The sequence below is a fragment of the Theileria annulata genome, chromosome 2 (genome assembly GCF_000003225.4).
Source record: "Theileria annulata chromosome 2, complete sequence, *** SEQUENCING IN PROGRESS ***".
Classification (NCBI taxonomy): domain Eukaryota; phylum Apicomplexa; class Aconoidasida; order Piroplasmida; family Theileriidae; genus Theileria; species Theileria annulata.
This window is the reverse complement of record NC_011099.1, coordinates 1,453,264-1,478,000: the sequence shown is the minus strand read 5'-3', so window position 1 is coordinate 1,478,000 and position 24,737 is coordinate 1,453,264. Positions and strand designations below refer to the sequence as shown.

The 24,737-nt window shown below is 36.3% G+C and overlaps 14 protein-coding genes across 14 annotated transcripts, besides 3 other annotated features; 8 read left to right on the top strand and 6 right to left on the bottom strand.

Annotated features, from left to right (window-relative positions):
* Window positions 1–410: 410 nt before the first annotated feature.
* TA12105 (heat shock protein 90, putative) lies at window positions 411–3,194 on the top strand (the record flags this gene model as incomplete). The annotated part of the gene is made up of 4 exons (XM_947380.1): window positions 411–480; window positions 701–1,992; window positions 2,212–2,712; window positions 2,889–3,194. The coding sequence occupies 4 exons, from the start codon at window positions 411–413 to the stop codon at window positions 3,192–3,194; spliced, it is 2,169 nt and encodes a 722-aa protein (XP_952473.1).
* Window positions 3,195–3,666: 472 nt separating this feature from the next.
* On the top strand, window positions 3,667–4,319 carry TA12110 (adp-ribosylation factor, putative; the record flags this gene model as incomplete). Its single annotated transcript, XM_947379.1, has 3 exons — window positions 3,667–3,885; window positions 3,949–4,187; window positions 4,232–4,319. The coding sequence occupies 3 exons, from the start codon at window positions 3,667–3,669 to the stop codon at window positions 4,317–4,319; spliced, it is 546 nt and encodes a 181-aa protein (XP_952472.1).
* Window positions 4,320–4,335: 16 nt separating this feature from the next.
* Window positions 4,336–5,181, top strand: TA12115 (uncharacterized protein; the record flags this gene model as incomplete). Its single annotated transcript, XM_947378.1, has 1 exon — window positions 4,336–5,181. The coding sequence occupies one exon, from the start codon at window positions 4,336–4,338 to the stop codon at window positions 5,179–5,181; it is 846 nt and encodes a 281-aa protein (XP_952471.1).
* A 376-nt stretch (window positions 5,182–5,557) lies between these two features.
* On the top strand, window positions 5,558–7,429 carry TA12120 (uncharacterized protein; the record flags this gene model as incomplete). Its single annotated transcript, XM_947377.1, has 6 exons — window positions 5,558–5,976; window positions 6,037–6,143; window positions 6,175–6,326; window positions 6,358–6,569; window positions 6,602–6,820; window positions 6,889–7,429. The coding sequence occupies 6 exons, from the start codon at window positions 5,558–5,560 to the stop codon at window positions 7,427–7,429; spliced, it is 1,650 nt and encodes a 549-aa protein (XP_952470.1).
* Window positions 7,430–7,684: 255 nt separating this feature from the next.
* Window positions 7,685–7,757, bottom strand: a tRNA.
* Window positions 7,758–7,868: 111 nt separating this feature from the next.
* On the bottom strand, window positions 7,869–9,896 carry TA12125 (nucleolar GTP-binding protein 1, putative; the record flags this gene model as incomplete). The annotated part of the gene is made up of 6 exons (XM_947376.1): window positions 7,869–8,288; window positions 8,318–8,484; window positions 8,514–9,211; window positions 9,243–9,520; window positions 9,621–9,818; window positions 9,864–9,896. 6 exons carry the CDS (start codon window positions 9,894–9,896, stop codon window positions 7,869–7,871), a joined length of 1,794 nt encoding a protein of 597 aa, XP_952469.1.
* A 438-nt stretch (window positions 9,897–10,334) lies between these two features.
* On the top strand, window positions 10,335–11,525 carry TA12130 (uncharacterized protein; the record flags this gene model as incomplete). Its single annotated transcript, XM_947375.1, has 1 exon — window positions 10,335–11,525. The coding sequence occupies one exon, from the start codon at window positions 10,335–10,337 to the stop codon at window positions 11,523–11,525; it is 1,191 nt and encodes a 396-aa protein (XP_952468.1).
* A 230-nt stretch (window positions 11,526–11,755) lies between these two features.
* TA12135 (uncharacterized protein) lies at window positions 11,756–13,427 on the top strand (the record flags this gene model as incomplete). Its single annotated transcript, XM_947374.1, has 2 exons — window positions 11,756–11,809; window positions 11,961–13,427. 2 exons carry the CDS (start codon window positions 11,756–11,758, stop codon window positions 13,425–13,427), a joined length of 1,521 nt encoding a protein of 506 aa, XP_952467.1.
* An 88-nt stretch (window positions 13,428–13,515) lies between these two features.
* On the bottom strand, window positions 13,516–16,389 carry TA12145 (uncharacterized protein; the record flags this gene model as incomplete). Its single annotated transcript, XM_947373.1, has 4 exons — window positions 13,516–13,637; window positions 13,668–13,842; window positions 13,872–15,992; window positions 16,024–16,389. 4 exons carry the CDS (start codon window positions 16,387–16,389, stop codon window positions 13,516–13,518), a joined length of 2,784 nt encoding a protein of 927 aa, XP_952466.1.
* Window positions 16,390–16,649: 260 nt separating this feature from the next.
* TA12150 (uncharacterized protein) lies at window positions 16,650–17,872 on the bottom strand (the record flags this gene model as incomplete). Its single annotated transcript, XM_947372.1, has 9 exons — window positions 16,650–16,819; window positions 16,852–16,912; window positions 16,942–17,019; window positions 17,050–17,119; window positions 17,151–17,168; window positions 17,234–17,402; window positions 17,561–17,673; window positions 17,710–17,805; window positions 17,841–17,872. 9 exons carry the CDS (start codon window positions 17,870–17,872, stop codon window positions 16,650–16,652), a joined length of 807 nt encoding a protein of 268 aa, XP_952465.1.
* A 254-nt stretch (window positions 17,873–18,126) lies between these two features.
* On the top strand, window positions 18,127–18,695 carry TA12155 (ATP synthase delta chain, mitochondrial; the record flags this gene model as incomplete). Its single annotated transcript, XM_947371.1, has 4 exons — window positions 18,127–18,256; window positions 18,299–18,440; window positions 18,473–18,625; window positions 18,656–18,695. 4 exons carry the CDS (start codon window positions 18,127–18,129, stop codon window positions 18,693–18,695), a joined length of 465 nt encoding a protein of 154 aa, XP_952464.1.
* A 22-nt stretch (window positions 18,696–18,717) lies between these two features.
* On the bottom strand, window positions 18,718–19,200 carry TA12160 (uncharacterized protein; the record flags this gene model as incomplete). The annotated part of the gene is made up of 3 exons (XM_947370.1): window positions 18,718–18,762; window positions 18,797–19,098; window positions 19,128–19,200. 3 exons carry the CDS (start codon window positions 19,198–19,200, stop codon window positions 18,718–18,720), a joined length of 420 nt encoding a protein of 139 aa, XP_952463.1.
* Window positions 19,201–19,323: 123 nt separating this feature from the next.
* On the bottom strand, window positions 19,324–20,024 carry TA12165 (uncharacterized protein; the record flags this gene model as incomplete). Its single annotated transcript, XM_947369.1, has 3 exons — window positions 19,324–19,459; window positions 19,496–19,571; window positions 19,664–20,024. 3 exons carry the CDS (start codon window positions 20,022–20,024, stop codon window positions 19,324–19,326), a joined length of 573 nt encoding a protein of 190 aa, XP_952462.1.
* Window positions 19,498–19,566: a sequence feature (1 probable transmembrane helix predicted for TA12165 by TMHMM2.0 at aa 123-145).
* Window positions 19,950–20,024: a sequence feature (Signal peptide predicted for TA12165 by SignalP 2.0 HMM (Signal peptide probability 0.728, signal anchor probability 0.186) with cleavage site probability 0.677 between residues 25 and 26).
* Window positions 20,025–20,402: 378 nt separating this feature from the next.
* Window positions 20,403–21,125, top strand: TA12170 (uncharacterized protein; the record flags this gene model as incomplete). The annotated part of the gene is made up of 5 exons (XM_947368.1): window positions 20,403–20,465; window positions 20,558–20,664; window positions 20,758–20,789; window positions 20,824–20,887; window positions 21,017–21,125. The coding sequence occupies 5 exons, from the start codon at window positions 20,403–20,405 to the stop codon at window positions 21,123–21,125; spliced, it is 375 nt and encodes a 124-aa protein (XP_952461.1).
* Window positions 21,126–21,138: 13 nt separating this feature from the next.
* TA12175 (falcilysin-related protein, putative) lies at window positions 21,139–24,498 on the bottom strand (the record flags this gene model as incomplete). Its single annotated transcript, XM_947367.1, has 1 exon — window positions 21,139–24,498. One exon carries the CDS (start codon window positions 24,496–24,498, stop codon window positions 21,139–21,141), a length of 3,360 nt encoding a protein of 1,119 aa, XP_952460.1.
* Window positions 24,499–24,737: the final 239 nt, after the last annotated feature.

Sequence of the window (24,737 nt, the reverse complement as noted above, 5' to 3'; positions counted from 1 at the left end):
TAAATGAATAATTAAATGAAACAATAAAATTTATTATGTGTAATCAAATGATAAAAAATTAAAAACAAGTTCAATTCACATGGAATCTTACGAAGACAAACATAAATTTCGGGTAAATTTTAAGCAAAGAGAACTAAATAACAAGAATTATGATTAATAATAAGGATTATTGACTTTAAAGAAGTAATGCAATTGTATTATGTGTATAAGATGAAAAGTTGCCAAATATACCCCCCCGCTTAACTGGCCCCCTTTTGTTAATAAATTGTCAACCCAACCATGCTATCGGGTACTCGATGGAAAATTTCACAAAATATTATTTGTTATTCTACTGTATTTAAAGTATACTATTGCTACAGCATCTAATTTTAATAAACTCGAATATTGTTCAATATTTTTTCTAATTTACAATGGCATCAAAGGAAGAGACACCTGATCAGGAGGTCTACGCTTTTAATGCTGATATCTCACAGCTTTTAAGTAAGTTTTAGTGTTATTATTTTTTATTCTAATTTCTCCAACAAGGATTCCATGACACTTGGTCCTTTTTACTATTTTTTCTTGTCCCCGAGGCCCCTCAGCTATATTTTGTTTTTCCACGCTGCGATTCCCAATGATTTTACATTTTAATAATGGCCTTGAAATATTATTTATTATTTCCAAATTTAAAATTTGTCTCAGATATTAATTAATTGTTTAGGCTTGATCATCAACGCATTTTACAGTAACAAGGAAATTTTCCTACGTGAACTTATTAGCAACGCTAGCGATGCACTGGAAAAAATTAGGTATGAAGCAATCAAAGATCCAAAGCAAATCGAGGATCAACCCGATTACTATATCAGGTTATATGCCGACAAAAACAACAACACCCTGACAATAGAAGATTCAGGTATCGGAATGACCAAAGCCGACCTGGTCAACAACCTGGGTACAATAGCAAAATCAGGAACAAGAGCCTTCATGGAGGCATTGCAAGCAGGCTCAGATATGTCAATGATAGGACAGTTCGGTGTGGGTTTCTACTCAGCATACCTGGTCGCAGATAAGGTGACAGTGGTTTCCAAAAATAATGCAGACGACCAGTACGTCTGGGAGTCAAGCGCATCAGGACACTTTACAGTAAAGAGAGATGACTCACACGAGCCACTAAAGAGAGGAACGAGACTAATATTACACTTGAAGGAGGACCAGACTGAGTACCTTGAGGAGAGAAGACTTAAGGAACTGGTAAAGAAGCACAGCGAGTTCATTTCATTCCCAATTTCTCTGTCAGTAGAGAAGACACAGGAGACGGAAGTTACCGATGATGAGGCAGAACCAGAAGAGGAAAAGAAGTTAGAGGAGGAAGATAAGGATAAGGAGGAAAAGGTAGAGGATGTGACAGATGAGAAAGTGACAGACGTCACTGAGGAAGAGGAGAAAAAGGAGGAAAAGAAAAAGAAGAAAAGGAAGGTAACCAACGTTACACGTGAGTGGGAAATGCTTAATAAGCAGAAACCAATTTGGATGAGACTCCCAACTGAAGTTACCAACGAAGAGTACGCATCGTTCTACAAGAACCTAACCAACGATTGGGAAGACCACCTGGCTGTAAAACATTTTAGCGTTGAGGGTCAACTCGAGTTCAAAGCATTACTGTTCGTCCCAAGAAGAGCACCGTTTGACATGTTCGAGTCCCGCAAAAAGAAAAACAACATCAAGTTGTATGTCAGACGTGTATTTATCATGGACGACTGCGAGGAGCTGATTCCAGAGTGGCTTTCCTTTGTAAAGGGTGTAGTAGACTCTGAGGACCTGCCTCTAAACATTTCTCGTGAAACACTCCAGCAGAACAAGATCCTCAAGGTTATTAGGAAGAACCTAGTTAAAAAGTGCCTAGAGTTGTTCAATGAACTTACTGAGAAGAAGGAAGACTTCAAGAAGTTCTATGAGCAGTTCAGCAAGAACCTTAAACTGGGAATCCACGAAGATAACGCAAATCGTTCAAAGGTATTTTATACATAATTCCACAGCTAGATAATTTGAATATTTAAGATAAAATTCACAGACATCAAATTGTTATATCAATAATAATCCAATGTCTGTGATAAAACAAAGTTAATGTCCTTGAGATGGTAATTGAAAAATTATCATTGAATCGCATTCCAACATAAATATTTATTTTTAAAGAAATTATATAATTATTTATTTATAATAATAATTGTATAGATTGCCGAACTCTTGAGATTCGAGACAACCAAGAGCGGAGACGAACTCGTCTCACTGAAGGAGTACGTCGACAGAATGAAGAGTGACCAGAAGTTCGTGTACTACATTACAGGAGAGTCGAAACAGAGCGTAGCATCAAGTCCATTCCTGGAGACGCTGAAGGCACGCGACTACGAAGTGCTCTACATGACTGACCCAATTGACGAGTACGCAGTACAGCAAATCAAGGAGTTCGAAGGAAAGAAGCTCAAGTGCTGTACTAAGGAGGGACTAGAACTTGATGAAGGTGAGGATGAAAAGAAGTCATTCGAGGCACTCAAGGAAGAAATGGAACCGTTGTGCAAGCACATCAAGGAAGTACTCCACGACAAGGTCGAAAAGGTTGTTTGCGGAACAAGGTTCACTGACTCTCCATGCGCACTGGTAACCAGCGAGTTCGGATGGAGTGCGAACATGGAACGTATCATGAAAGCGCAAGCACTGAGAGATTCATCCATAACAGTAAGTCAATAGTTACTAATAATAAGAAAACTAGAATATAAATATATATAACTAATAGTTATTTAATATCATTAAGATGATGAAATTACCATGCACCACTCCTAACCAGTGATGTGGAGAACATAGTACATACTGATTAAAAACCTTTATGTTGAACTTCTAATCTATTGATTTAGAGTTACATGCTGAGCAAGAAGATCATGGAAATTAACCCGAGACACAGCATCATGAAGGAGCTCAAAGCCAGGGCAGCAAATGACAAAACAGATAAAACCGTCAAGGACCTAGTCTGGCTTCTCTACGACACAGCACTCCTCACCTCAGGCTTCAACCTAGATGAGCCCACCCAGTTTGGAAACAGGATCTACAGGATGATCAAACTCGGACTCTCGCTAGACGATGAAGAACACGTTGAGGACGACTCATCAATGCCGCCATTGGATGAACCTGTAGTCGACTCCAAAATGGAGGAAGTTGACTGAATTAATATATTCTCTGTATAATATAGTGTTATTTAGTTAATGATATATGATTTATAATAGTTGAAGGTGAAGCTAGAGTATAGATGGCATAGTGATTGTAAGAAATAATAAAATAAAAGAAATTATCTAGTTAAACAACTAACAAGCTAAAAAAAATTCTTAGAAGAGAAATTAAAAAGAATAAATGAAAATTAAAAGGAGTTTGAAAGAGGATAAAGGGAAAACAAAGATTCCTAAAAACGACAAACGGAAAATCAATTTCTAAAAAGGAAAATAACAATAAAAAACAAATGTGCAAAGAAAAACAGCTCGATTTAATAACATAGTACATCTGTGGTGTTAGTAGGGCATAAACAGAAAAAAGGGGACAGCACCTGTTAGATAGATATTTCCCATGTTTCGTAAAATTTAATAAAGCGGTATAGCACAACGTCATTTTTTATAGGAAATCATTCAAACTACCTGCTCTAATATGGGAAACACTCTAGCAAAGCTTCTAAATCTACTTCACTCCAAAAGAGATGTTCGAATACTTATGGTAGGATTAGACGCCTCAGGAAAGACTACTATATTGTACAAACTTAAACTGGGAGAAGTCGTCACTACAATACCAACAATTGGATTCAATGTTGAAACTGTAGAATACAGAAACCTGTCATTAAATGTTTGGGACGTCGGAGGCCAAGATAAAGTTAGTTCCACTAAATCTATTAAAATTAACCAAAATAAAACCAACTAATAATAATTTCAATAGATTCGTCCACTTTGGAAACATTATTACACAAATTCTCAAGCCGTAATTTTCGTCGTAGATTGTAACGACCGAGAACGCATTCCAGACGCAAAGGATGAATTACATAAAATGATGAATGAAGATGAATTGAGAGGAGCAGTCCTCCTAATTTACGCTAACAAACAAGACCTCCCCAATGCAATTAGTCCTACTGAGCTCTCGTCATTATTATCCCTTGAACATTTCAGGGATAGGAAATGGTACGTACACAACCTCAACATCTATTCATTACCATTTTTTATAGGTATATTCAAGCTTCATGTGCTACCGCGGGTACAGGCCTTTATGAGGGTATGGACTGGTTAACATCAGAATTAAAAAACAAACCATGAATTTGTTATTTCTCCTATGTTCTTAAAATTTCTTTTCATACCGTTTATGTACATTATTTACGTGAACTCCTTTATTAAAAACTGGAATCACCTCCATAAATTGCCTTCATTGAGAAACTACATCCTTGTGAAAAAAACGTTATTTAATAGAGAAACTGATCCTTCTAACAATAATTTTCCGTTTTTAAAATATAATTTAGACAATGACCTCATTAATACATCATCTGCTCTAAATTATGCAATTGATCAGCTGGACTCCAGAGAACAGCTATTCGACCTACACACAACTCTCTTTAAAGATTCTCAGAGTCTCAAACACCTCAACGTAGGCCTTACATTATTTATAAATGACGTTTTCGAAGCTTACTCACTATACTTTTTTGAATTACTCCCCTCACTGTATCTCGGTAAGGAATTACGGAACCACCTCGAAGTGTTTCTGGATCAATTTCAGGAGAAGCTTATTGAATTGTTCAAGATATCAACGTTTTCAATAATAGAAGCTTCGCCCAGGAGCAAAGTGGCAGTAATTCTCAACTCAATAGAGCTTAGATTGATACTGGAGAAGGTCAAACAACTATGTAAATTATTTAATACGGAATACAAGTTTGGTAAACTTGAGTTGGAAATCGAATCAATGAACGACGAAAGGTTAAAAAATATAGCACTTTGGTCAGTTGTTCATTCGGAAGCTTTCAAAAAGGGTCTGGTAATTCTGTCCAAGGCATTACTCATGGCAACACTGAACAACCTCTTCGTACCACTATTCATCAATTTCATCTGCAAAATTATACCACCAGGGTTCCCAGGACAACTTCTCATACAATATCTATTTAAATCTTTGAAGGTTTCGTTTGTATAACTAATTGAAATACACAAGGCTGAATTAATAGCACATTGGCCAATTTAATATAATTAATGAATTAATAATTGTAATTTATTTAATATTTTAATTTAGATTAGAATTATACAATATGAACAAGTTAGGATAACTTAGTGAATAGGTTTTGTAGTTTATAATTTTGTGTAGTAATAGAAAATATGTTTAGAATTGAAAAATTAATTTATGAATAGTGGAATTTTGGTTTAATAACGTGGAAATGATCTAAATAACAGCTGTGTAAAATTTAATTAATAAATAAATTATAATACCTGATGTTCTCAAATACTTGTATATTAAACTCAATCCCCATTAAATAAAACAAATTAGTCACTTATTTGTATTTTATATTTTTAAAATGGATAATAATGACAGTTTTAGACAAACTCCAATATCAGATGGCCCTCAGAGAACATTTACACAACTGCTTCCTATAGAACAGGAGGTGGTGGACTTTTTAGTGAGGCTACATGACAATTTGTACAGGAAAAACGCAGAAGCACTCAAAAATTTATACGAGCAAGAACTAAATGTGATAACTGATAAGTACTTCAAGTCGTCACGCTGGCCTTCCATATCAGATGTGGCAGGATTCTACAGCCAATCAGGAAGATTCCACAACTTGATAATGGCATTATACGCAGAAATATACTACCGACACGCGTTTTATCTAGGAGAAGCAAGCTATGAAGATAGAGTGGATTCCTGGAATAAATATGTGAGGCTTTTAACATACTTCATAGAAGAATGTAATAAGCCTGAAGGAAGCGAGGGACTGTAAGTAGTTAAGTAACACAAATAATACCATTTCATGGCAAATTACTGAGTTGTATATAGGAGTGGACTGACAATCCCATCATCTTGGGTCTGGGACATGCTCGATGAGTTCGTGTATCAGCTGCAAGAGAGCTGCCACTGGAAAGTCAGGTTTTGCTCGTCTACAGGTTAGTTAATGAGTTTACTAAATTTTAATAGGAAGCATCGGATATGATGCGGCGGAAACAAAGGCAGAAATTGAACAGAGGATACAAGAAACTATGGGTATCTGGTGCGTTCCAGTAGCCTTGGAACTTTTACACGAGCTGGCAAACAACCCAGTGTTCAAATCAGCCTGCCAATCATCAAAGGTATATTTTTTTGATTAATTTAAAATTTTAGGATTTAAATTTGGATACAACAAGCCTGAATTATCAACTTGGATATTTCGCATCAATTTGCCTACTGAGGCTTCACGTGTTACTGGGAGACTATTATACTTCACTCACAATGGCTTCAAACGTGGATTTATCTCCAAGAAGCCTGTACTGGAAGATTCCAGCGTGCAATGTTACGCTCATTTACTATTTGGGGTTTGCGTTCATGATGTTAAGGTACCACCAGTTATTTCAATAATATTTTACAGGCGTTACAACGATGCAATTAGAATCCTTTCACAGTTGTTGATTTTCTTGACGAAACAAAGAAGCTATCTAGTCTCTCAAAGCTACCAGCAAAGCGCTATGAGCAAGCAGACTGAAAAAATGTATCTCATTATCATAATATGCCACGTTACGACAAGAATAAAACTCGACGAAACGGTACTACAAACAATTAAGGAGCAGTATGCCAACAAATTCTACCAGTGAGTTTATTTATCAAATAGATCAAACATTGTTTTACTAAATCATGGTTTATTAACATTGTTCTCAGGTTACAAGTGGATAATGAAGATTCATTTCGTGACGTATTTCTAAAGGCGTGCCCAAAGTTTATTGACCCAGCAGTTCCAACCCTAAAACTAACCGAAGCATCAAGCGTGAATGAGCCACTTCAGAGGCAGGTTCAGATCTTCCTCGAGGAAATTAACAAACAGAGGAAAGTAAACGAAATCTATTCCTACGCAAAGCTGTACCATAATATTAGTTTAAAGAAATTGGGTGTTCTCATGAACCTTGGAGATGACCCAGAACTACTCCGCTCTCAGATTCTCTGTGCAAAGCACCATGTGAGACAGTTCGTGTCAAACTCCTTTTCACTCTATCACACGAACCTTCTTCAGACCTTCGGTGACAGAGATGACCTTTATATTGACCAGAACGTTCTCCATATAAAGAGTAAAAAGAACCAAAAGATATATGCAGAATACTTCCTTCAGCAAATCAACAAGTGCAAACAAACCCTGAATAACCTTCAGTCTAAGAAGGAAGACCAACAGAATAGGAAGGAGAAGGTTAATGTGGTATCACAATAATAATTTATTTTTCACACATATATATAATATTTTCTAAATTGTAAGATTTTAGATTTTCCAAATTTAGACTAATCATAAATGGGTCCGGATTCCTTTAAAAAACCCATAATTCCTTTCAAAATTTTACTCAAAATTCAATATCTCTATTATCCTTATGAAATCAGAGTTTAATAGTTTCCGTTAAATTTTTATTGAATATAGAATCGAAGACGATCACCGATGGTCTTATAAAGCTACTTTTAAGGTGTGTAACCAGATCCATTAGCTCAGTGGTTAGAGCGTTGGTCTTATGAGCCAAATGTCGTGGGTTCGAGCCCCACATGGATCATTTTAAAATTGAGGCTTGGTGTTAATTTTATAGCCTTAAAACAGATAAAATCAATGATTAAATAGCATATAGATTTTATATTTTAAAGAAATTAGGAAAATGGACAAGGAATCACCTCCGGTCAGTCTTGCCCAATGTGCGCTTGCCAGAGAACATGTGTTTAGGTTTCTTGGATATTATCGACCTATCATTTAGCCTATAAGTGCCCTTTGGAAGCTTAACTCTCTTCTTTGGCTTCTCAAACTTCTCAGGCCTCTCAGGTTTCTCACGTTGCTTCAGTTTAGCCAACTGGAGTTTCTCAACCATCTCATCCCGGTCAGTTTTAATCTTGTTTCTCCTAATGGAATCAATTGGCATGTCATGAAGCTTCTTAAGCCGCCTTTCCTTGGCCTCCTTCCTTACTTTTTTGAGCTTAATGGTCTCGTTGAGAACAGGAGCCCTGTGCTTCTTCTTCAGGCTATTTTCGTACTTCTTCTTCCTAATTGCCGAGTTGAGGAACTTCTCCTTCTCAACCAGAATATCCCACTGGATCTGGAAAAATTATTAGAGAAAGAACTTACATCTTGCTCAGTGGTTTGAAGTTGCTGAAGGAGGAGCTGCTCCTCACGTTCAAGCATCTTTATCTTCTCCTCAATTCCTGGAAATGCGAAGTCCACAACGTTCCTACCATTATAAATTTCAGGAACTTCATCGTACTTCCACTCCTCGTTCGCCAATATGTGGTTTTCTAAAGATATTTTAAACCAAGAAACTTACTTCTGAGATCTACTGAGTAAACACCTGCGCCTCCAAACTTCTCTTCCAAATCCTTCTCTGTTACCACCTTGACATCAGAGTTGTTGAGCACGGGTTCCACAGGTGGTCTATCCTTGCTCGGTTCAACGTTTGTGACATAGTTTATTTTCTCGAGCTTTTCAACGCTGGCGTTTTGGATCTTGGTGTTTAAGCGGGATTGAAGAAGCATTTTACAAGCCTCAATTTTAGCCTCCTCAACTCCCTCACCTGTTAAAGCAGATGTGCAAACCCATTTATAATCAGACAATTCAGACAATGTTTCCTTGTTGAATTGAACAAGGTCGATTTTATTAACCACTATTAGAATAGGTCGGTCTTGAAATAGTGGCTTTATTGATTTGAAAAGTGAAATCTGGTCAGCTATTGAGTAACCACAACTCTCGGACACATCAATGAAAAATAAAGCTGTGCAGTAGATGTGCGCCAGTGCAGTTATGGCTGTCATTTCAATGGTATTTCTCTGGTCCAACGGATGGTCGAGTAATCCTGGCGTATCAATCACTTGCCATCTGAGATAGTTGTAGTCGAAATGTCCAACGTATAGCGACCTTGTTGTAAAGGCGTAAGGTTGAACGTCGACATTTGCTCTACTAACCAAATTCATAAATGACGACTTTCCAACGTTTGGGTACCCAGTTAAAATGAGTGTTCGAGTATATCTAAAAATTACTTTTTAAATAAAAAACATACGGATTAATTGACGGCAGTCTTGACATATGTTGCCTTACATCTTCAAGATACTTTAAGCTACCTTGCAGTCTCTTAAGAGCTGTGCACATATGGCCCAAGGCAGCTCTCTTGAGCATTTTACATCTATATAGGGACGATCCATATTTCATCTGTCTCACGTATTCCTTCGCCAGTCTATCAACTACTCTCATTATCGAGTTACATTGTCCAAGTGCTAATTTGTAGTGATCTCTATCGTACAAAACATTGCACAAATCAGAATAAAATGGGTGAATGTCCTGTGTATATATTAGGATAATTTTAATAAATAAATTACATAAATCTAAATTAGAAATAATATATAACTAAATTGTATATTTAAATATAAGTAAAAAATACATTTAGTTGAGGGAGCTGTGATAAAATACGCTGCAAACGGTCGTGTATAGTCTGTTGGCAAAATTTAACCTTCCTCATATAAAACTTTCTAATTCTCGAGATTTTAAACTGTTTATGAACTTCAGTTGGTGTTTTGCGTTGAGTTTGCGATAAAACTATGTCTATCAGCTTACTGGCTGTAGGAATTGAGGTGATACCCTAAATTTAATGATTAGATTTACGTATTTGGTGTAAAATCCATACCTTAAAATTATAAGTTTGTGATTTGGTCGCCATTTTGTAAAATATAATATTATATGGACTCTCAACGTAAGTAGATGCCGAATCAGGGGTGGGGGAACAAAATGCATAGATAAGAATTTAATAAAGTTGTTTTTAATATACCTAGTTAACTCTCAGGTATATTATAATTAACTTTATTAAATATTCGTCTACATAATGAGTATTATTTTAGTATCACTACGTTTCTGATTAAGCTAATTCTACAAAATATGTACATTAGTTTAACAGCTACTAATTAATATTTGTAGCTGATTCACTGTAAATTATAGTATTATTTTCCTCTAAATTAGGGAGTTATTCACACCAATGAGTGGACAAGCCCCTCCCATACAATATTCAAAAATTGATCATTTATTTTTCAGTTCATTTAGGTCTTAACCAGTCTTGTTTTTTGTTAAATCGTTGTCTTTTTGATTCAATTATAAAAGGCCGATGTTGTTAGATTTAAGGTTCAGAAAACTCTTCACATTACACGATAACCGCCTGGTTAACCAAGAACTGTCTAAACTCAACCTGAGCTTTGATGATATCACGGAGCTAAACGTCTCAGGATGCCATCTGGATGATTTATATGGTATAGAAGTCTTCAAGAATTTAGAAAGGCTGGATGCGTCGAACAATAATATCTCACTGCTAGACCCATTGGTATCATTGAACCTAGTTAGCCTAAGACTGAACAACAATAACGTTGAGTACCTGTATATAAAGGAACTTGATAACGGAACGGTAGTTTTGTCATCATATAGGGATGCCAAGCATAGGGATTCATTTACGAAGTTCGACTCTGAAAACAAAAAACCTGGTAAATCCCATAAACAAACCCGACCTCTAGAATACGTCGATTTGAGCTCAAATGAGATCAAATTATTTAAACATTTAACACCAGGAGGGAAGCTAAGTTTTGAAGTTCTTAACTTATCCAATAACAACATTTCAAATTTCAATGCCCTGGAGTATGTAAAATGCTATAAGACCTTGGACCTCTCATTTAACCAGCACCTAGATTTGAAACATTTAAACAAAAGTACCTTGTCAGATGAATGTAAAGTATACTTGCAATATACTCGTTTAAAGAATGAGCACCTGTTGCCAGGGATACTTGACAGATATGAAAATATCCTCGTTCACCATGAAACAGAAGTAGTCCAACACGAAAGACTGGTAAGCCCATACAGGTTACACTTGGACAATGTAAGGAATAAAAAGTTCGTTAGCACAGATGGAGAATACGCAGATTTCATGTACGAAGGAGATTCATACCCCTCAGAACTTATGACACCTAGGTACCTAGATACTGGAGACGTAGTACCTAATGTTCAATATAAAGGGAAGCCTGAAAATAGACTTTCCCAATTGGAAACAGAGTCCACATACGACGACAATGAAAATAAATTCGTGACGATTCCGTCAATAGAAAATGAAATTTCAGAAGGATACGAGTTTGAAAAATATACAAGAATCTCACACATGGCCCCCAATTCGTCAAATGTAATATCAGAAAGAGAATTTGAAACTGACTTCAATCAATTGGACTTCCTCATTTCTTCCATGGAATTATGTAAAAAAATTGATATGTGGAGCGATGACATAAAAAAGACACTATATAACGATATCAAGGAGTAATAATTTTTAATTTTTAATTTTTAATCATCATTAATATTTATATTCGTTAATCACTTATTTTTAACCCTTAGCACGCCTATTGCTCACTTACACATTTTTGTATAACCCGACCCCTTCGATCATTGTCTACACTCATTTCGAATTCACATCGTAAACATGTGCGACTTTTAACATTCAAAATTTTCAAATCGTATCCCAAATTTGTTATAATCCTCCTTCATTGCAAAACAATGGTCGATTACGTAAAATTCAAAAATTCTACACCCGTCTCGTCAAAACAAAAGGTAATAACCATGAATAACTATTCTAATAAAATTTAAATATTTTTAAAAACATAATGAAACACACTATATTTAAATTTATTTAAATTTCCATGAAATTTCTTCCCTTCCACTACACATCACACCTACCTTGACCTTACACATTCATTTTTAGAAATTCAATGGATCTCGATACAAAGATTACCTGTTCGGATCCATCGAGTCATTGGACATGGAATGGGCAGATAAAATAGTCGATTTCAACCCAGACCTAAAAATGGATACCAATGCCTTCACAAAGTACGTGGACCGAAATACGTCCATGAGCACAGATTGTGGCCTAGATTTCAGCTCAAGCCTAAATTCAAACTCAGATAAGGAAACATGTTTACCCGATTTAGTAAACGGAGTGAGTGCAGTTTTCGACTCAAAGCCTACACAGAACAAAGCTCATTTTGATTTCTCAAGCGTTCAAAACAAGACTGGTACATTTCACACAAAATCAAACCAATCACCAAGCAGCAGCAATTCATTTTCACAGACACCTACCAACACGTCCAAAGATAGGGTCTATTTAACTCCATTAGAGTATAAAAAGTTCCAGGAAGTCCAGACGAAATATGACGAGCTAGCCTCAGAGTTCGCTAAACTAAAACAGGAACACCAAGCAAATCTGAAGGACGCTGAGTCATTCAGAACATGTAAGGAGAAGTTGAATGCACCCAAACTAGAACTAGGAGCAGAAACGGATCCAAGTGAGAAGTTGGAAGTTTTGTTGGACCACGTTTATGAAATTATGAGTGAGACCTTCGGAACAGACAACACATTAGTGTTTTACCTCGAAAAGTTTGCAAACCTATACGTAAATTACCAAAACCAAGTTAAGCTGGAACTTGCGTCACTTAGAGGCAAGACCGAAGTAGTTGATAATTTGGACAAGCTGGTTTCTGACAAGGCGAAATACGACAAGATTCTGGAGCAGAAGGATAACACAATAGAATCTTTGGTTGAGGAACTGAAAAACCTGAAGACGGAGGACACTCTGGAGCTTAATAAGCTCAAAGAAGAGCTGGAAAACAAAACAGATGAACTCAATAACATGGTTCAAGAGAACTCAAAACTCCAAAAGGAGTACGGTTCGCAAGTAGACCTGCTTAACGATGAACTGAAAAACTCCAAGTCTGAATACGCAAAACTTCTCCTCGATCAGAACGAAATATTATCGCAATTACCCCTCATGACTTTGGAGGTTGCAAGTGACTCGAACAATGACCTGGATCAAAACCAGGAACTACTTGACTCACTCTCTAACTTCAAACCCGAATTCTCTAAATTCAATTCAGACCTCCAGTTTTGGTCAGTTTCAGACCCAAACAGTAGTCTTGGGCCCGATGATTTTTCAAATAATGCTTCGAAATCCAAAGGATTCGACAATTTTAAATTCCTCCAATCTTTGGTTCAATCTCTCCACAAGAAGAATGAGGAGGCCGTAGAAGTCATATCACAAAAGGATGCTATTATCCGAGAGCAGCAGGATGAGATATCCAAGCTTCAAAGTTCAGTAAAGGAGTGGGAGTCAGATGCAGTGCTATGGCTCGACTACGTCGACCAGTCAAGTTCAGTTTTGAACCTTGTGAACTGAGTTTTACGCTGGGTGCAATTAGATACTCTAATTTCATTTTAATTGACATGTATTATAGTTGTATTAATTTATTTTACATTTTTACATATTAAATTTCCTCTGATTTTGTTTCCAGTCTACTTAGTACTCTAGACACCTTTACTACCGTCTTCTGTAACAGTGCCATGACCTGGTTCATGGGCATTTTCAGCTCATCGCAGATTTGATTTACTAAAAAAAATGAAAATATATTTAAGGTACCTGATTTATACTGGGAGCCTGCTGCCAGCAGTATGCATGACTGCAAAAACGATATTTTAAGGTTAAGTTTTCCTGTGAAATACAAGTATGAAATCTTGGGTATCAAGTCTGTGACGATCGTGAACTCTGCAAGCTGTTTCCCGTATCGGTCCAATCTTCCGAGGTCGTGTGAGTTCTGAAGAAGATTATTCGAGAAAAACTTACTATTAGTGAGAAAATGAGTTTGACATCATCATCCGCAACTTCAACATCAACATCAGTCTGGGAGTCACTTGAGTTATCTGAGTATCCCTTCATTCCTCCGCCTGAAAGTAGTGAGAGTATGGTAGTACACTTGAGATGCCTGAAACAACTTCCAGAAAGTACCAAAAGCCTATGTTTGAAGTCTTCCTTAAATGGAGTTAACCAATCTTCTGTAGAAGTGTTCAAAAGCATTATTGCTGAAAACTCTCCTGTACACTCGTTGGGCACCTGCCTCATGTAAATGGTGCTAAAGCCAACTCTTGTCCAGAACTTAACCAGGTCTGAACTAACTCCAAAGCACGTGCCTATGTAGTGAATGTGACTCATGTTTTCATAAGATTCCTCAATGGGCATTTCTGCCTCAATTTTGTCCAGGTCAGTTCCCTCTGAAAGGTCATCCAAATTCATCAATAGTGTATCCTGGTCTTCATTGACTGACGGTATCAGATTCCTATACTTGATAAGTCTTTTGATTGTTTCAGATCCGTATCCCAAGCTCTGTAGGCTTTGTGGAACAGCTATTCTTACAATCCTTATCCCATTTAATTGGCCGAAATCCTCAGTACAGAAATGCTGTGCTATTGTCCATGGTATCAAATCTCCTGACGGCTTAACTCCTCTTGTTATTGCATTCTTCACTGCCTCTTTTCCTATTGATCCTTCTAAAGAGACGTGTAGAACACACATTATGCTTAATCCGTCATCTTCTTCCAATTTATCTTCTTCATCATCTGTTAGTTCATCTTTATCATTTTCTGGTGCCGTACCATTTGGCGTTGTACCATTAGTCATTGCCTTTTCTTCGTTGTTATTTCCATTCTGCTTCACATACGCCAGGACCATGATTTTATGTGCTGGCGCATCTGAGAGCAGCAGTAAATCATCTGGTGAGTTTCTGTAGTGGGATGAGGTAAGTGTGAATGTCAACTTCTTCAAAAAGTGTTCAGTGTATGGGTGGTTGGAGAAAAGGAGATTCCTGTTGACTAACAGGAACTTGCACTTTTGGGGTACTATGATATCTCCTTTACACGAGTCTAAACCTTCGTCCTTGAATGTATTAAGGCACAATAGTGTGTTCAGCCATGACTCAATTGGATCATTTCTGGCATACCTGATTGGTTGTTTTAGTGTGATTTCAGACAATGTATCTGATGACAGAGTTTTCTTGAATTTTTGTATGAGTTTTAATGAAATTGATCTTCCAGTTCCTTCATATCCTCCAGTTGTTGAGGATATGATTACAATTCCTTTTGAGCTCAGAGTCTCAACTACTGGTAGCGGGATTGAAGCTGCTTCTTCTATGATCAGAATATCCCAAGAGAACATCTTTATGAACTCTTCAGGGTTCTTGATTTCTGTTGATGACATGAATTTTACTCCGGAGTTTCTTCTATTCAGCTTTAGGTAACTTGGGTATCCTTCTGTTCTTGTAATTGTGTATCCTGAATACTCATCAATTCCTAGGCACTTAAGTCCTCTCTGTAAGAAATCAAACAATGTTGATACGTTTTCTACATTGGGTGCCACGATTAAAATGTTTCTGAAGTCCAACTGAAGTGCTGATGAGAGAAACAACCCTATTGTTGCTGATTTTCCTCTTCCTCTATCACTGAGTATTGTTACAATCTTCCTATCTGATTCCTCAAGTATTATATTTAAGAGTGATATTAGGCTTTTTAGTTGGCTATATGTCACTGCTAGAGTCGATAGTTTCTTCAGTACTAAATAATCTTCATGTGAGAATTCTTCGCTATTCAATTTATTCAAAAGTTTATTAAGCTTCTTTTTAGGGTCTTTTTTTACTTCGTTAGTTAATCCTCCTTTACATATTGGCAAGATATTAAGTTCATCATCTACTACCATGGTATTTTTTGAGCTCGAGAGTGACAAAACAAATCTTCTCACAAACCTCGGCTCCACTTTGTCGTGTCTATATGAGCACAGTTTTGAATGCGCGTCCATTGTAATATTGTACAAATCTTCCAGTGACTCCATTGTTCTTAAAAGTATGAAAATAATTCCTCCTCCTTCCACTGTTTCTATTGTTCTGCACAACACGTTTGGTGTCAGTGCCTCAAAATCCTAAAAACCTTTTATTTTCCATATATATTACCTGTAAAACCAACACGCTAAATGTTTGGCCTAGAACCTTTTGTGAGTCTCGATAATATACATATTTAATATCTGTTGTTCTCAGAAACAGCTCGTATGGTGACTCTGTTGTTTCATCATATAGTCCTTTTTTTGCCAATTTATTAGCTAGTTTCTGTCTCTTTTTTTGATGTGATGAAACTTCTAATGATTTTTTATAACACCAGAGTACGTTTGGTTTCTTCCCTGATACTCTTTGCAGTAGGTAGTGTAGGTTTGCCACTTGAAAGCGGCTTTTATCTCCAACTATCAGGAACAAACACCGTTCATTTGTTGAAACGCAGTGTTCCACAAGTGCTCTTATATCTCCTGAAACCTTCTTTTTCATTTTTTATAATACATAATAAAATTAAGTCGAATCTTATAGCTCCGATTTAATTTAAATGATAAATTAAGGAAATTCGAGTAATATATATTAAAACAGAACATTTTATAATATAATAATATAGCTGCGATAATTATTTTAAAATAAAAATGTTATTAAAACTGAAGATTCCTCATTTTTTATATGAATTTTACCACAATATAATATTGTTATAAAATGTATTATTAATGAATTAATAAAATCTACATTAACAAAATTTTAGATTAAAAATTTTCAACTAAATCCTTCTTTTTGTTTTTTGAGAATTTTTCTACTTTTTTGATCAACTCTTCTATGTATTCTTTGAATTCTTCTAGGTTCTTTTTCGACGTGTTATTTTTAATCAATTCTTCTTTTCTCATTATATACTCTTTCTTCTTACTTAGATGATTTTCTTAAAAATTTTTTATATATTTTTTTCCTTACCGATTACTCTTATTGACTCTCTTCCTTTGTTACTTATATTTAAGATATCAACTTTATACTTCTAAATTCATTTTATATTTTGAAACACACCGTTAGTTTTGCCTTAATTGACGGGATTCCTCTATCTTTTCTTTCATTTTTGATTGTTGATTTTGCTATATCAATTTTCTATACAATCACGTCAAATTATACTATTACCACTTTGATATCGTTTATTGAGTTTCTACATATCGACTTCAGCTCTCTACATAGTTTCTGCTCCTGGTCACTATAGAATAATTATATTTACACAAACATACACATCGAACAACAATAGACTACTCATGTTGATAAAGTTTAATATATTAACTAAATTAAAACAATTCCTCGTGAATTTTTTTACACGAAAGAAATGTCGGGATTAGGGAAGAAAAAAGAAGAAAGGTGGGACTCCAATTCAGTTATTGTACGATGAATTCTCAAGTTTAGCCAAGAAAATTGCTGTAGTAATGGAACCATGCACTGGTAGTTATCGAGACACCTCCAGAAGGATTCCTCTAAAAAAGAAGAATCTAAATTATTTTTTAAATGATGATGAATATGATTAGTTTATTAAGCTAATAAGCACCTCATGAGTATATTGATATAATACAACTTCCTGTTACACCAAATTTGGAAAAAAGGTTTTGTAACAGCAAGAATGAGTCACCATACAGAGGTAATAACTCACCAATGGTAGAAATACTGGAAAATGATTCCGTAATTGAATTAGGGTTTATATTTCTAATTCTCAAAACATCACGAAGTTCTTCTATTGTAGACAGTCTCAAGGATATGGGATTCCTAAAATTAATTTTATATATTTTTTTTGTTTCTTACCTTCTTGACCTATAGTCAGCCTGTAAGATAGAGATTATAGGGGTACAACGAAATGCCTTCCTATAATGTTCAGTTCCAAAGAATTGAACTGCTTGCCTAAAAAATTAAATTTATAAGGTGTATGAGAATACCTGTAAGCATTTCTCATTAAATAGTTTCTCATTGTTGTTGATCAAAATTTATTTATGGATAAAATAAATTAACCAAACAATAATAAAAAACTAAAGTCCAAAACAAATTAAACTGCTATTTACAAAAAATGTTATACTTATTTACAAATTATTTACAATTATTTATGATTAAAATTGTTGTATTTTTGAGTATGTTGTAACCTGCCCTCTTATGATATCCCGACTGTTACACCACTTTGACTAACTCTGAGTTTGGGGAGTTTTTTATCATTGTCATTTAATTCTAATGATTAGAATCACAAGATTCTTGAGGTTCGCCTCAAATACCTATTCTAATAAGGATTTAGTATTTTCATTGTTGTCGTCTCACGAATCATTGTATAATAAGGTTCCAGTAAAAAACCTTACAGTTCCAGGTTAATTTTAACTTATGTTTATAACATTTAAACTATTTATAGGATATGATGGCTATTTTACTGTCACCCCTGGCCATTCCCCAATGCTTTCAACACTAAAACCTGGCGTTGTTTCATTTTCTCTCAAGGATTCCAATGAAGTTCATAAATTTTTTATTTCGAGCGGCTTTTTCGTCTACAGACAGTATGTTTTAGATACACTAATGACCCAATCAGATCTGACGATTCACACACTGCCGACGTTATGGGTGTGGAAATTGTGCCTCTAGACCAACTTGATAAAGAACGTGCTACTTCAGTTCTACAGGAAGTTTTATCTGAGACTCAAGGAGACTCGAGTCAGTGGGCTAAGGTCAAAACGTTCCTAACGTTAGTTATAAATATCACAAATATTAATAGGCAAGATTTATGCTCGTCTGTAATTAAAGCGTTACAATAAATTAAAGCGTCAGTAATTTAAATCACCACCCAGGTCTTAGTATTGTTGAAATAGTATCGCAATTCCCCTAAATGTTTATTATTTTAATATCTATTACATACCTTGATACATAGCCTGGAGTCTGCTATTAGTCTGTAAGGTCTCTGATAGCAGGGCTCATTTTCAAATCTTAGCATTCTCATTAAATCATCGATGGATTCCTTTGAAACACCGAGGTCGGAATCACCTGCTTTAAAGAACGTAATGTTCTTGCATGTTGATACACCCGTCAGGAACCTCCTCTTGAACGTCCCTTTTGATTCAAGAAATTTGTACACGTTTGACATATAACCTGGATGTGGAATCTTTAAAACTCTATTCTGGCAATAAATTCCAGAAGATTCGAATTTTATTTCATCAAAATCTAATAATATTATAGACTATTGAACATACCAGGTGTGATGGGAGGGTCGGATTTGAAGGAATCTTCCGTCTGTTTAAACACCAGTCTTGCGCCTTTTATCATTATAAATAATTTAAAAAATATTTATATTAAACAAAATATTTGGGGGAAGAAGCATAAGAATCTATCTGAAATGTAGCATGCACACATCATGCATTGTTCATGATTAAACAGGGTCCAAAAGACCTATCCCTGCCAAAAAACGTCGTCCTCATCAGTTGCCATTATTTGATTCACATTCAGGTGTGGAGAATTTTCTTCATATTCCATGAGATGCACATTCTCCTGAGTCTCTTCGGATCCATGTCCTTTGGGTGATTTTCTAATAATAAAATAATAATTAATAATAAATACAAACTGATTATATGTTAACATGAATAATCCAGATGTAGCAACCAACAATCCCAGTCCCCCCGACACATATAAAACTTTACCTAAAAAGTTATAATTCCCACTATTAGAACACATTTTTGGTTAAATTTAGTATTTTAAATATCTAGAAATCCTAATTATATCAACTAATAACTTTTGTTGTTCTTTTTATTCTTAATTTTACAACATTTTCCAAAATCATGATTTAACCATCCCGAAACACAGTTTATTCTCGCACTATATGAAAAATTATCTTTATAACACTTTTTAATATTTGAACAACAACTCTTTTTGCAATCTTCTACCTTACAGTTCAAACCATAGATTTGAATATCGTCCACCAACTCAATTAGATTACATACTTCCAATTGTGAAGCTTTCAGTCCAATACACAAGTGTAGAATATCTAGGTTATAATTTCCACGAGTATTTAAATTGCTCGCATCTACTTTTATCAATGGAAGGAACAACAGCATGTAACAAATTACTGTTTTAAAACACTTCTCCAAACCCATTTCAATTTCTTTTACCTAATTTAAACATTACTTTTGACGTTTAAAATTATTTCAATTTTTGATTCAAATGTGTAACCTCTATCCATGCGTAATATGATTTTTATCATTTTTATCACATATCTACCATATTACATTACAAAAACTCTCCTCACATTTTTTTACATTTATTTAATGTTATATTGAATTTTAAATTTTATTTTTTAATGGTTTAGTTTACTACCATATTTCACTACTCATGTAGTCGACAATTCTAATTTATTTTATTTTTTCACTTTATCAACTTTTCCATTGTTTTATATATTATATTATATTAATTTGCATATATTACTCAACTTATGCATCCGTATGTAAATTTACAACATTTAATAATCCATCGTCATGTCGGACTTGCAACAACTTATTCAATCTTATATAAACTCGAGGCCATCATTTTGGCCTTTAGTTTTGGGTATTTAATATAGTTTTTATTTTTTGTAATTTTTAGGGCTCATTTCTGCTATTTGTCTGTACTATGTAACTGTGTATTCCACTAGGCTAAAGAATCGGGATGCCCAGAAGTCAAAAAAGAAGTATTTTATAAATTTATAACTGATTTAGTCCTGAAAACGACAAACTCGTTGTTTCTTTGTTTGCAAACGAGGTAATTATTTTCTTGGATTTTTTAATTTTTTTCAGACTGTTTTGCGAGATGGAGACTATTCCTTGATTAAGGAGAACTTGAAGCTGTTTCTAGCCATTTGCTCTTCAACAAAACTCTATTTAATAGTTAAGGTTTGTGTTTTGGTTTCACTGTTTTTAGATTCCGGAAGAGTCTGCGACAAGCACAGTACTGTCATCACTGGAGAGCTCAGGCGCTTTCGAGAGTGGACTAGCTAGACATGTAAGTGGACATCAATTAAATTAAAATAGAGGGTAATGTTCTGCCAATCGTCCAATGGACGGGTTTCAATGGTTCAGCAGCTGCAACCGGATCTTCATGTAGAATTGAACAGTGAAGATGTGGAGCTGATAAATAGTAGGGTGTCGAGGCAGAATGTGACGACTTTTGAGAATATGGAGAGTATTTTAAACACTCAAGTTGATAAATGTGTTAAAAATTAAATTTTTTTAGTATTTAGGTTAGTTTTTTGAAAGTTGAGGGGGCAGTATCTGCTGATGATCTGTTAACTGCTGAGCACACGTTATGCCAGTCTTTGCTCTTGCTGAACTTATCTGCTACTTGTTTGAACACTTCCTTTGTTGTTTCAAGAACTTCCTTTCTATTTTTCAGTGATTGTTCTTCGGATTCTCCCCTAAGCCTTGATGTGAAGTGTTGGAACACGACGTTATCGGGGTGTTCCTCCTTATCCATTGATGCCAAGGTTCCTGTTACGTACATCTTGAGTGCCTTGTCGGTGAGTACTTCGTGTGCTTGCACTAATGCGCTTGGTACCTTCTTGTAAACTTCGAGGGTTTCCAAGAAGTTCGGGTCAGCGTAGGAGACAAGTGCCACATGGCCGGTCCTAAGTAAGTATGCATGGACTCCATATGCACTTCTTGAGGCTCTGAGGTGTTTGTACAGGTAATCTCTGAGTAGGAACTGCACTACAACTTGGTGTGATCCTGACCTCTTATCAGACTTGTCAAACAGTTTTCCTCCAACACCCACGAAGTTGTTCCTAAGTGGCAATACCAACAGTTCATTTTTGTCAACTGAGTCCATTAGTTTTTTGTCTAAGACTTCCTTGACCCATACCTTGTCACTTGTCTTCGAATCATATTTGAATGTTGATGATAATTTGGAGTAGAATGTTGTTGAGTCGTCAAGGACTGAGTCTAGGAGTTCAGAATCTCCTCCAAGGTTAACTGTTAGGTTTTTCATACTCAATAATTTAACTCTCATCTCATTGAGTTTAGATTCAACCTTTGACCAATCCTTTTCAGCTAATGGAACCAAGGTATCCCTCAAAAATACCAGCTGTGAATATCCATTAACCAACTCGTCAGCATAATCAGAAACTGAGAACTTGGCACACATTCTGCGAAGTGTAAACTTGTGGGTAAAGTCGAGTGATTGGTGCGAGACATAGCTCAGAAGTCTTTTTACCACTTCCACTCCCTTCTTAGAGTCTGAGAAATCGGCTCTAGAGAGGACCTCGTTCACAACATCTACCATTTCAGTAACAGTGTGCTTCAGACACTTGGCTCTTACAACCATGTAACCGACAGATTTTGTCGGATCATCATAGGTCGAGTTGTTCGTCTCAGTTGAAAAGAAGGTTGAGAACCAAAGATCACCGACAGAGTTGTCAAGTTTGTAGCTGAGTTCCTCAGACGAGAGTTTGTCGGTTCTGGTCAACTTCAGAAGTGCGGTGAAAAGGGCTAGGTATTTCAGGTCATCCACTGTAAGTGAGTCGAGTGAAACAGCGTAGTTCATGTACAGGACTGATCTGGACTCCACTGGATGCACAAGAACTGTACAGGAACTCTTGTCACTTTGAACAACTGTTGTCTCACTTAAGCTATCAGAGGTCAGTTTGTACAACTTGGATGGGTGGGAAACCTTTTCTTTTTTCAACTCCGAGAAATCAACTTGATGGAATGTGTCAAAAACGCTGGGGTCAAAATCAACTTCTCTTTCAGATTTAAATTTGTGGTAAGCCTTCTCCATTTCATCCACCTGTTCCTTTGATAACTTTGAAAGTCTTTCTCTTAAGTGGTCTGAAACTCTCTTGTTGAATTCCTTTTCATATTTTGATGACTCCACTGCTTGTAAGTGCAATGTTACTCTGGTGTTATTGTTCAACAAGTGTTTCTTAACCAGGTTTGACAAGTATGAGCAGGAATCATCTGAGAAGACCCTGAGTTTAAGTTCTGGGAAGAGCTGTTCAAACCTCAAAAATTCAAACGGGTCCTTTCCTTCTTGATATCTTGGCTTAACCAAACTCAACATAGCCAGACCTCTTGGGTAATATCCTTGTCTATGTTCTTTCATTACATATTTCTTTTCTGTGTGTCTGAATTCAACCTTGTTTAGGGCCGCCTCTACTGCTTTCTTGTTAAATCCCTTGGTTACAACCTCAGTCAGTGCTTCCAAAACCAATTTTTCAAAGGTCTTCGCGTTGCTTTCTCTGGTTTTCTCAGTGAACTTGACCCCTGTGACTCCGAACATGAAGGAAAGGTACTCGTATGCTGGGAAGTATTCGTCAAGACCCGGGCCCACCCTTCTTGTCGCAAACTTGGACGAAACCAGCTTGGTCAACAGGACACTTTCTGGGCTCTCCAGAAGCAGGTAGGACAGTACTTGTAAGGCTAGCTTGTCAACTGAATCAAGATCATACTTCTTGGAGGCCTTGTGTGTTGGGTTTAGGACCCATCCCATCATGAACATATCTTCGTCCTTGGTTTTGGAGCTGAATTGTTCCTTGACGTGTTTCGGCTTATCTCTGTACTCTTCTGACAACGAAAAGCTATCCAAAACCTCCTGTGATGCGGTATGTGATAGTTGACCTGTTTTTGGATCCGGTGAAACTCCCACGTTATGTTTTCTGAGGTAATTGTCTACGTATTCAAGTCTTCTGTAAACATCGTTTGGTCCGTGGAAGTAGACTGAGGCTGTTTTTGGTCCGTAAAACGTCTTGTAGAATTCTTCCAGCTCCTTTTGCGTCAACTCAACCAGATCTTCTGGATTTCCACCGCTGTCATATCTGAATGGGTTAGTGAATAGGTGGTGGTACATGACGCTGGTTCCAAACGAAACTGGGTCTGCGAACTTCCTTTTTTTCATTTCGTTGTACACTACTCCTGAATACGTCACATGGCGTCCGTGGACATTCACTCCAAGTTCCTTTGTGTTTGAGTTCTTATCGTTTTCTTTCGTGACCTTGTAGTGCCAGCCTTCTTGCTTCAGGACATCGTGGTCTTGCATGAATGATGGTCTGAAGAACGAGTCCATCATGTAGTCTGCCATGTGGTAATAGGACGTTTCGTTGAGTGATGAGAAGTAATACCTTGTCCTATCTCTAAAGAAGAGTGCGTTGAGGAATGAAACGTATGCTGATGCCACATTGTGGTAGAAGAAGTTGAAGGTGTTGTATGTTTTCGTTCTGACCAGCACTGAGTGTTCCAGTACGTGTGTACATCCGCGATCGTTCGACTGGTAGGTTGGTGTGCACACATCAAAACACATTTCTTTTCTCGAGTCGTTAGTCTTGAATGAGACTACTGTCAATCCTGTTGTTTTGTGTGAGTAATATGTTCCAACCACGTTGAAATCTGGGAGGTATGTTGTCATCAACTTTTCGTATGCTTCGTGTTCGACCTCCATTGCTTCTTTCACCCATTTGTACTTCGGGTCTTCCAGGAACACTTCGAATGTTGTTGATTCGCGTTTTTTGTGGAGTGGGTCGGCGTATTTGTACGATTCATACGTTCCTAGTTGTCCAACTGTTGAATGAAATGAGCCCTTGGGGAGGAATTGCTTCTGGACATCCATTTTGGTCGGCGAGTGGATAGGTTGTTAATTCGAATGGGATAATTAATGGCTGAATGTAATAGAAGGAAGTGTCTTGTGTTTGTTCTATGTGCTAAAACATTAAATGTTTGGTGTTGGGGCAATTACAGAGAATTTAGTTTAGAAATGATGGCACATCTACCAATGAATTAAATATTAGTGAGTTAGAAGGTTAAAATGACAGTGGAACCCAACTGTGGATTTTATTTGTCTAACTGGTG